At 43.8% G+C, this 10,715-nt stretch overlaps 1 protein-coding gene across 2 annotated transcripts; it reads left to right on the top strand.

Moving 5' to 3' along the window:
* The first annotated feature begins 418 nt into the window (after positions 1–418).
* On the top strand, positions 419–6,097 carry npas4l (neuronal PAS domain protein 4 like). 2 transcript variants are annotated; one of them, XM_070977642.1, is made up of 10 exons: positions 612–662; positions 870–990; positions 1,989–2,152; positions 2,348–2,493; positions 2,596–2,695; positions 2,879–3,146; positions 3,239–3,348; positions 3,552–3,687; positions 3,791–5,055; positions 5,172–6,096. In XM_070977642.1, exons 2-9 carry the CDS (start codon positions 878–880, stop codon positions 5,049–5,051), a joined length of 2,298 nt encoding a protein of 765 aa, XP_070833743.1. In that variant the 5' UTR covers positions 612–662; positions 870–877; the 3' UTR covers positions 5,052–5,055; positions 5,172–6,096. The 2 variants fall into 2 exon arrangements, with proteins under 2 accessions (XP_070833742.1, XP_070833743.1); XM_070977641.1 differs by having other exon boundaries at positions 419–662; positions 3,791–6,097.
* Positions 6,098–10,715: the final 4,618 nt, after the last annotated feature.

Below are 10,715 nucleotides of genomic sequence, written 5' to 3'. Positions count from 1 at the left end.
CGCAAAGCCAAAGTCAACAAAACACAAGGGCTTAAATGGCTTTGGGCTCTTCACCACTGCAAATCAAAAGAGTTTAGGGATGCTTTCAGTGTAAAAAAAAAAAATCCATTTTTATAGATGGGCTGAACTGGCCCCTCAGCTGTGTCAAGGTGTGTTTGTTGGCCAGTAACGTTAACGGGGGATTAATGAACATTAGTCCCAAAAATCTTGAAGCTTTCTCTTAATATGAATCTTAATATGAGTGCTTAGAAGAGCGTCTTTTTATAAACAACACCGTCTGATCACCACTGCAAGGTACTGCTGATTAGCCATAAAATCAATTCTTCTTGTCACGTGATTAACAATATTTGTACACATCACAGCCTATCTACGCACGTGAAACATCACATTTCTTCCACATTAATATCCTCTCACATTTAGCAACGAATCGGATCCCGCGTGCGATCTGACGGATTATTTTTAGGCTTGACTTCTCTAAATATAACCCTCCTCGATCATTTGTCATCGCGTCACAACAAGAAGTAACATTATGCCATTTTTTTTATTTTTTTTTTCTTCTTCCCCACCGGCGGAGTTGGATGAGCGGTGTCGGGTTTGGGGCTATAAAAGGAGGGACGCACACGGGGGCTTGACACTCATCACGCAGGCTGGAGCCAGCAAAGGTAGGAGATGAAAGGAGGGAGTTTCTCCTCACAGGGGAACTACTTTCACTTTTCTACCTCAGAATTATTTGATCAATTTGTACTCAGATTTTTTTTTTTTAAAGGAAAAATTAAACGTCAGGTTTTTTTTTGTTTGTTTGTTTGTTTGTTTTGTTTGTTTTTTACTCATTGCATTCCTGCTGAGTCACGTCTCCTGTTTTACCTTAGGTGGCTACATGAGCGTCAAAATGACTATTTGGTGCAACTCCTGCAAATGTCATGTCCGGGCTCCGTGCGCCTTTCACCATCTGCCTGAGGATCAGCGCAGCTCCTTGCTCAGGAGGTTCAGGTCAGTGACACCCCTCGTCCTCTCTGCTCCACGTCCTCTAGTGGCTGAATCGATACATTGCTGCTCAGAGGATTTTGACCCAACTCTGCCGCCTGCGGTGACCGCACCACAGGGAGCACTTAATCCCGTTTTCTCCAGGCTCCAGCCAAGTGCTGTATGTGATACATACTAATCTAACTGCAATGATGCTGTTACTGCATTAAAATGAAAGACGTCAAGCTGGGACAGACGAGCATCTATCGGGCTGCTTTGTTGCAGAATCAGCCTGGAAGAACATCACTGGCCAAGATAAATGACTTAATGAAATAACACCGCTGGGAATTTATAATGTGTCTGTGAATTTAAATTGGTATCATATTCCTGTCTTATTCACAGACACACTTAAAATCAGGATAGAGTATCTTTACAAAAATCTGACACACAGGCTATCACTCATAGAATTTAATGGATCTTTATTGTTGAGGCGCTGGCATACAGATTGATATCGTTCTCCATTTGAGGCACTTTGTGTGTCCTTGTGACGTGGGGCGCCCCGCTCCGAGGACACCCACTTTATAAGGCAATGAAGGGAGCAGCAGAAGCCCAGCCTCCCCTTTGTGTGCGACGCCCACGCTGAAGCCCTGGCAGCTATAAAAACTCCAGGCTCTCTGTGGATGGGCCAAGACAGATACTGATCACACAGACAAAGTCTACTGAGAGCCCTCATTTCTGCTGCAGAGACAACAGCCTCTCATATCAGCTGTTTCCATAGGAACCCTTGATATTCAAAGTCCGGGGAAGAGACTCCAGTCTGAATTGTGAAAAAGAGGCCAGATCAGTTCAGGCCAGTCACAGTTTTTGCCTTTATTTGATTTTTTCCCCCCACTTTTTCAACTTGGGAGAGGATGACTTCAGACAGATTTTTTGCAGTGTGGCAGTAGACAAAACTTCAGCTCCTCGGCTGTAGATTCTCCGATTTTCTTCCAACCTCTGACCACAGTGACCATGGTCTCTCACAGATCCACCAAAGGAGCATCCAAAGCCCGACGGGACCACATCAATCACGAGATCAGGAATATGCGCGCCCTGTTACCCATCACCCAGGAGGACCAGGAGCGGCTCTCCTACCTGCACTCGATGGCTGCCATCTGCACCTACATCAGGAAGTCTGTTCTCTTCCAGGGTAAGTCTCCACACTTCAGTTGCTGTCATTCTTTAATACCTTTGAACATCTACTCTACATTCAGCCCGCATCATCGTCAAACTAAATGGGACTAAGTTTGCTGTACCGCAGGGACTAAATCAAAGCTAAAGCTGAGGCAACCTGCTGAGATGCACGCAGTGTAACCAAAGCTGAACTCACTCTTTCCTCTCTAAGGACTCCCGGCTGGAGAGAGATCCCACTGCTCTCTGCCGTACGAGGCCTTTCTTCAAGCGCTGCACGGCTTCATCCTGGTCACCACCGCCCAGGGGAAGCTGGTCTATGTGTCGGAAAATGTGGCTGAATACCTTGGTCTCTCCATGGTGAGACAGTTGATTTGATACATCGTCTTTGATGCTTTCATATTTTGTTTACTGCACAGTGTAATCTGTTGTATCTAATAGTAAAAGCTCTGATTTTTCCAGATAGATGTGCTTCAAGGGGACACTTTCTATGACATGGTGGAGAGCTCTGACGTTCCTATCGTTAAATCAAACCTGGACATTGAAAACAAGTCCACGTCAGGTAACTTTAAAGACTTTCCCCTTTAAGATTGCTGTTGTGAAGCATTTTAAACTGTGTTCTGTTTAATTATCACCTCTTTCTACCCCCCCCCCCCAAAGTCTGACCAGTGATTCACAATTCAAAATGTGATGAAGAAGCTGTCTCACGACTGAAAGACTAAACTGACATGTTATCTTTCTTCAGAGAGGAGCTTTATATGTTGCATGCAGACCTCCAAGGCCTTCAAGCTGCAACACGGCAGCTGCTGTTCCATGATGGTCAGAGGGAGCTTCCAGTCTTTCCCACAGCCTCGCCTGTTCCCCTCCTCATCAGTCTGTCCCAACGACCAGCCTCTGTTTGTGGCCCTCTGCACCCCCACAGTCAACCGCCTGTGCAGCTCTGACTCTCGCCCCTGCAGCAGCTTCAACAGTGTCCACAGACTGGATATGACCTTTACTCAGCTGTCAGACAGGTGAATTCATCGACCCACCTTCTTTAAACAGAGCTAGTCAAAATGTTCTTGTCCTGGTTAATGACAAACATTTTTATGTGCTTCTTTTTCAGTGTTTTATATTTTTTGGGGTATTCAGCTGAAGAATTGACTGGCAGATCGTGGTACAGTCTTGTCCACCCTGAGGATCTTTCTTTGAGTGCAGATTCTCATAGAAGTTTAAGTAAGTGTACCATCCATTGCAGGGAAACTTGTTTTATACTGGTTGAATGCTTAGATAACAGTCTATGACAATGATAAACAAGTTGAAGTTCCAAACACAAAACCAAAAAAAATTCAATTTCATTGTGTGCATGTCATTGAGTTTGCACATGTGCATGATAATATAATATAATGACCATGAAAATGTCTTCCTGTCCCATCCAGTACAGGCAGATGAGGGCTTCCAGGTGGAGATGGTGCTAAGACTCCAGTGCAAGGATCTGACATGTGCCTGGATCTACATTCAAGCTAACAAGGACTCCAAGTGCCAGGGCATAAGCTGCACAAACTTCATCATCAGGTATGATGAACTCCTCCAGGAGACCCGAGCAGACAGTATGAGAAATGTTTCAATGTTTTTGAAGTTACAAACACAGACTTAACACACTGTGTCGTTCTTGTAGTGAAACAGAGGCCAGGTTTCTGCAGAAGAAAATCAACACCGATGCCTCCAGACTATCATCTCTGGAAAATTGCTGCAATTTTGCAGCTCAACAGGCGCCCCACACTCAGAGCTACAGCAGCACTAAATGTTTTAAAAGGCAGAGGACGTCTAACAGCCAAAGCGAGGAGCCGCCATGCGCCAGAGCAAGGAGGGAGTCCGAGCAAGACATATACTATGTGGCATGCGTCTCCTCCCAGGGTGATAGCTCACCTGTTCCCTTGGGTGACAGCCCTGCTCTCTTCACCGCTCCCTACAGCCCAGCCTCCTCCAGCTCCCCTCTGCAGAATGAGGAGCTCAGCCATGACCTCCTGATGGATGTGCATGGATACACAGATCAGCTGCTGTCCTCTCCTGAGGCCTCTCCCTCCTATTACTCCTACCCAGAGACTGGACTCACCTGTCACCAATCACCCTCCGACTCCCTCCCTGCAGCCGCTGAACAAACCTTCGACCAGGCAGCCTTCAGCGCGCTCAGTTCTCAGTCTCCACTCTCCTCCTCATCACCGACCTATGATTTCCAAGCTTGTACAGCTGATGCTCGATTAGTTCCAGACTGCCTGTCTGTGTCCGACATGTGTGAGAGCCCAGTGGACTGTGCTCTGCATCAAGACGACTTCAGCCTTCTCGAGCAGCCACAAGGGGGCAGTCTTGTCCAAGCACGTCATGTTCCCCACCATGTGTTGCCTGAACAATCCAGTCTTCTTACCTCCAACCAATCTAACCATTACGACGAGAGGGAGCAGGCAGAGATCAGTATTCTGGCTCAGCAGATCTCCTTCCTGGCCAGCAGCTTTGCCATGTATGACACCCTTAACCCGCTTCAAAATGTGCTCCAGCCTGCGACCTCTGACGCCCTGAACTCAGCCTGCGACTGGCCCCATCACCTCCCTCTCCACTCAGGCCTTCCTCCTAAGCGTGAGCTGGTCCTCGAGGATGGCGTGTTGGACAGCATCCTGAAAGACCTGGATATGGTCCCAAGGAAAAGCAGCTTGTCTGGCCTTGCTGTTGTACCATACAGCGAGCAGCAGGGCTTGTTGCACAGCCGGAGTGGGTCCCATCAGTTGGCGCAGGGGCCCCTTGGTCTCTCCCCGACCATCCCAGAGGACCTGCTGCCTGCAGAGCAGTTCACCGTCATGGATGCCTTCAGTTTGCAGTTTGGACGCCATGACCAAAACACTGGGTTGCATCAACTCAACCACTATGTGCAGAGTGGCCTTTAGTAAGGTAATATCTACCAAGCAACACAACCACTGATGGAATGATTTCCATTTGATATATCCACTGGAGATAGCAGACACTGGAGTTACATTTCATTGATATTATTGTCTGTCACCTCTCAGATGCTGAAGAAAACCTGAAATAAGTCTGTGACTTACTCTACTACCACTTGTATGACATATTGTCAGGACAATCTTCCACGGCTGGATTCAAAGAAGAATGTGAGCAAAGACATTGAAAGGACGTTTTTGCTCAAACACTGTTTCTGCAAATGACTTATTTCTGAATGTGGAAAAATAATCCAAAGTGGTTTAAGACCGCAGCTTTGTCTTCATTTCTCAACACTGCTGCCAACTGTTTTATGTTTTGCTGATGTCTCATATTTTATGAAAAGGGTACTTTTTGAAAATGCGTCTGACTGACAATGGAAGTCTATTTTTCTTGTAATGCTGAGTGACCATAGTTTACAATTGAGCACTTTATCAATGTCATTGTGTCAAGGGTTTTATGAATGAGAAAGCATGCTGATTTAAAGGAATGCTACCTACATTTCAGAGATCCCTGGATGAGCTTTAACACAAAAATCATTCCTTACAACAAAGAGCCATTTGTAAATATTTAATTTGAGGTGCCTTGAAAATGTGTAGGAAAGACTTACAGTCAGTTATTTGCTGTCAGTTTGCTAAAAAAAAAAAAAAAATAATAATAATATTTCCATTCCTTATTTGTTCCTAGTGTCTCTTTTTTCTCAGTGTGCCATTTTCATGCTGTCATGAATAAAGAAAACAAGACCAGTGAGTGAGAAGTTGATGAATGCTACTGAAACACCTACCTCAGTGGTGCATCTAAACACATTCCATGTCTCATCAATGAATTAAATTTATTTGAAATGTAGCCACTTCTTACTCTCACTTAATTATGTTAAAATGTCTTACTTCATTCCACATTTGTTTTTTTGCTTTTGCTTTCATGGTACTGGTACTGTACATTGTTCAATGTTATTCCTGCAATTTGCTTCAAATGTTGTAAATGTAAATAAAACTAATGAAAAATGCATTGGGTCTTGTTGATATAATGACAAAAGCATCAAAGACTCCAGCAGGATAATATAATTATATAATAATAATAATATAATCGTATAATATACTGTATTCCTCTGTTTCTTACTGCAGTAAACGCAGTGACCATGTTATTAGACCCAATAATACATTAAAACACAGTCAACCTGCATCTTAGGCATTATGTTAAATTAGGGTTGAGCAACATTTTCTACCAAAATTACTGTAAATGAATGAAATTGGAACTTGGGTTAATTGATTTTTTTGGTCACATTGGGGCAGTGCAACAAGTTGCAGACACACCACTAACATATAATAAGGTCATAATGGCAAACATGTTAGCAAACAGTAGCCTCTTCTGAGTCATATCTCTGTCCATCTGATGAATGTAAGCCCAATATTCACTGTCCTTTTAACTCTATTTTGGTCTCCACTAACTGTGTTGGCTATTTGGTGCTGAGCAGGTATTGCACGGTGGGTTTATGAGAGCTTCTTCGCTGGAAACAAGGCTGATGAGAGTGGTAATAGAGGACCAAAGCACTGTTAGTTCTTGCAGTAAAACCAATACAATGAGCTAAAAGATGCCAAGAACCTCCACAGAGGTGAGGAGAACTGTTGAGTTGGGTGATAATTGGGTGATACCTGTCACATTAAATTTGATAACTTCAGAAAGCTTTAATCTAAAAATACTGATTAATGCAGCTTTAAAGTACACCTTTTTATAGGAAGAGTTATTTATAACAAATGAGTCCACTGTGTATTTTTTATGTATTTTTTTATGTGCGGTCTCTCTGTATCTGATGGGACCATGGCCAGATAAACAGCCCCTCTACAACATCCACTGAGCTCTTCAGTGCTCCATTGATTTTTACATATTGTGGCTGGTTGGACCAATGAGAGCACATAAACTGTATACAGAGGAATCGATGACATGTTTGGGCAGATGCGCAGACTTAATGCATGAATGAATAGTTAGACGAAGAAGAGAATTGACTGGTCGCTGAGGTGACTGATGGATCACCGTGGTTAAACAGAGATGTAGCTCCAAAGAAGCACTCAGGCCATGTGTGAATGTGGAACAAAAAGCTCACAGGGGGCACTACAGTCACGCTGTTGGTGCAGTGTGTGCATTGCAGAGCCCCCATGTTTTTCTCATGCGAGTTAAAACAGCCACTAGATGGAGTGATAGCTCCAACAGCCTTCCAGTAACACAGATATCTGCATGCCATTAGTGTAATATAACTTAAACAAGCTTGAAATAAAGAGGAGGAGGAGGGCATGCATGTGCATGTGGCCATGAGGACACAAGAGGACATCATTCAGTCCGCTCATGAGCAGGCACTCCAGATGCCACGTCTTATCCATGGAGACCTAATTAAGAGTGATGTCTGTTGAAGGGTACAATGGCAAATAAAGTTCCTAACAACTCCCCACATCTGCTGCTCTCCAGTCTTCCTGCATCACTCAGCGTTACCTGGAACAATATGATTTCCCGGCGGTACGGTGACACCAGGCCCGTGGCATCCATGTGTTTGTCCACACCAAGGAGCCAGCAAGAATCCACCTCTTCACTGCGTCGACAGACACATGCTGCAGCTTATTTAACAACAAGGGAGGATACAAACATGTATATATAGAGATATATAAAAGCAGAAACACACACACACAAACACACTAATTTGTCTCTATAATGTGGGTTAATGTATCACTTAATTACACAGGCAGCTCTCGTGTCTGTCTGATATTAAATTAAGATGATGTGAGATTAAATTAACAAAATCCCTGCCTCACAGGAGCGGTGAGATGCTGTAGGAGTCTGCCAGAGGAAGTGAATGATGAAACACATTCAGGTGATGCTATGATTCATATCTGAGATCTGAGAGCGGCATTAGGGCTGAAGATGATACCACACGGTAGAACTGACAAAAGAGAAACACAGGTAAAACTGTCATCTGCCCTACTTCAGTAGCTTCTAAAGTGCTTTCTCAGGTGGATGGCTGGAGGGCGGATGCTGAGGGAAAAGCGCATCAGTTCAGTTAAACAGAGCAGCTCATGGATGGGATTCTTTTCAAAGCCGTGCCTCCCACAAGCAGCCAGGTTTTCATATCCCGCCTCTCAGGTGGCTTCTCACAAATGATTACCTCATTTACTCGCAAAGAAAAACTCCAAATTGAAACTCTCACTGATTTCAGACAACAGGGCCTCAGGTGGCGCTGCCGTGTCTTCGTTTATTTACCGGCTTTATGCTTTTATTGTCACTGCAACCAGGCTTGGGGGCTCCATTGAAAACTTATCTTAGGGCATACATTTTATTTAGAGATAGATGAAGATGTGGAAAGCCATCCAGCTAAGAATGTGATTTATCTATTTTGCTTCAGGAGCGTTTGGCAGATGGAAGCTGTGACACAGGCAATAGCCACCAAGGTCACAGAGAGGTGTCGAATGCTGTCATGAGGGAGAACTGAGCTGTTATTGCATGTTAACCTGAACCTCGCTTTTCATTCTCCACACTCCATGAGGAGATCCTGCTCACTGTGTAATTCACTTTCTCCTTGTTTCAACATATAAAACAGGCCGCCATTGTTTTGGCTGCATCACATTTCCATGTCTTCAACACTGTTGTCCCACTTTTCAAAGGAGGCACGTGACTGGTGCTGGTTCAGTCAGCATACACCGACACCGTAATTGGGTTAAACAGAAAGCCCCAAAATAGACTGCAGCCTGCTCCTTCAGGACCCCTCCTGTTCCTCCCGTGTTGCCATGCCTGAAACCACAGCTCTGATTCAACGCTGAATCCCAGTCATGCAGAGTCAACATTTCCTGTTCAGATTCGAGAGAGAGAGCCCAGCCAACCAGGGAGAGGAATACAAACGGCTGCTTACTTGCATATGAATGTTTGATTGATTTACTCTCTTTACTCTCTCAGGGAGGAGTTTTGCTGCTTAAGGCACAGCGTCCATCCACAGAAGAGACATAAGCACCCTGCTGTGGCGAGATTTGATAGCACAAAATTCTCATGTAAGAATTTTCGTCAGGGACTTTAGTATATGTGCCTGGATATAGTATTGTGCTTCACAGCAATCCCAAACATATTTTTATGGGTTTACACTAAGTTCTTTTTTCTGCAGAAGCATACAACTAGTTTTAGAAAGGTCTGTCAATATGTGGTGTATTTACCCTCCATAAGCTCAGCTGCATTCAGAAAGTCAATGTTCTGCCCTGGATTTCCACAGCAGCACATAGGTGGATTTCTGAAGACACAGTTTTTTTTCAAACGCTGCTGTTGTTCGTGTAGTAATGTGGGCACTTTAAAGTAATTGATGAAACTGGCAGTGATCGCTAGTGATTACCTGTATATGATTGGACAGCCAGAAGTGCATCATATGGAGTGCACATGTTAGGGGTATGCATCATAAACATCATAAACAGTTTTTTCTCTATTTCTGCACTTCCGCAGAGTCCCAGCGGACAGCACAAACATGAAGGACTGCATCTTATCGGAGGGCTAAGAGAAGCAGAGATGATTAGAAAGCAATTAATTAAGAGAGATTCAATTATGACTGCAAAATAAGTAAATGGATTCATCAAATAGAGTCACAATAAAAGCATTTAGAAATGGCAAAATAATTGATGCATAGCTAAATCAGAAATTAACATTAATGCCTCATTAAATGGTGGAATGTGTAAATCAATTTGATGACCCGCTTTTTAATGGCAAAAGAAACAGCTGAATTTACAGTACGTATGCATTTTACACAACATGACATTTCATGCATTCCTTTCAACAATTCGCCAAGCTGTGCTTCCCTTACTGCTGTCAGATTTCTGTTCTCACACATATGCAGCTTACAATAATAAGATTTATCACACAAAATGTTGAGTCATTTTTGAAACATTGGATCCATGATTTCAGACATGAAAGATAGAAAAAAAAAAGCAGCTCCTCATTTCAAGACGGCGACCGCCAATTTTTGATGGCTGAAATGACGATGATCCGCTGCAGCTAGCTAGCTAATCTAACTTAATCTGTCTGGCTGACTCTAATGTTTCCTGCTGAGTTAAACAAGAATCCTGTCAAAGTGGTCTTACTGGAATGCACTTGGCTGCAGACATGAGCTAAAAGACTGAGGCAAACCTACAGAGCATTTGAAGTTGAATCAGCTGCTCCCCCCAGTTACATGGAGCTTCATGTCAGGCTTCAGTACATCGGCTTGCTGGCTGGCATGCAACTTCAGTGTGTTGGTTCACTCCCACTTCTCTCAGTGTTGTTTTGCTGCTGCTGTTTTCAGTGAAACAGCTCTAAAAATCCACTGTAAGCTACCTGCTCAACAGCACAGCTAGCGACTAGCTGGTGAACATAGTGTACCATTTAGCGGCTGACGAGCCACATTTTTCCTCAGGAGTTGGTAGAGACCAAAAACAGAGCTAAAAGAGCACAAGTATTGGGCTTTAACTCATCAGGTGGCCAGACTCCATGTTAATGCAAATGTTTGCTTTGTAACTGGAGGTGTTTGCCATATTAATTTACAGACTGATGGTATGTGTTGTGTTCAACTCGTTTCTGCTACAGACCCATCCACATCCCTTTAGCATGCAGAGAATTCAAAA

This window comes from Chaetodon trifascialis, chromosome 13 (assembly GCF_039877785.1).
Source record: "Chaetodon trifascialis isolate fChaTrf1 chromosome 13, fChaTrf1.hap1, whole genome shotgun sequence".
Classification (NCBI taxonomy): Eukaryota; Metazoa; Chordata; class Actinopteri; order Chaetodontiformes; family Chaetodontidae; genus Chaetodon; species Chaetodon trifascialis.
Note: the sequence above shows the minus strand (reverse complement) of the source record. Positions and strands in the feature narration are given on the sequence as shown.

Excerpts from the sequence above, each read along its gene's own strand:
- npas4l (XM_070977641.1), top strand. The coding sequence starts at position 530 with ATGCCATTTTTTTTATTTTTTTTTTCTTCTTCCCCACCGGCGGAGTTG. Across the intron at positions 2,696-2,878 it reads TGAAAACAAGTCCACGTCAG|AGAGGAGCTTTATATGTTGC; the intron begins GTAACTTTAAAG and ends ATCTTTCTTCAG. Across the intron at positions 3,147-3,238 it reads TTTACTCAGCTGTCAGACAG|TGTTTTATATTTTTTGGGGT; the intron begins GTGAATTCATCG and ends CTTCTTTTTCAG.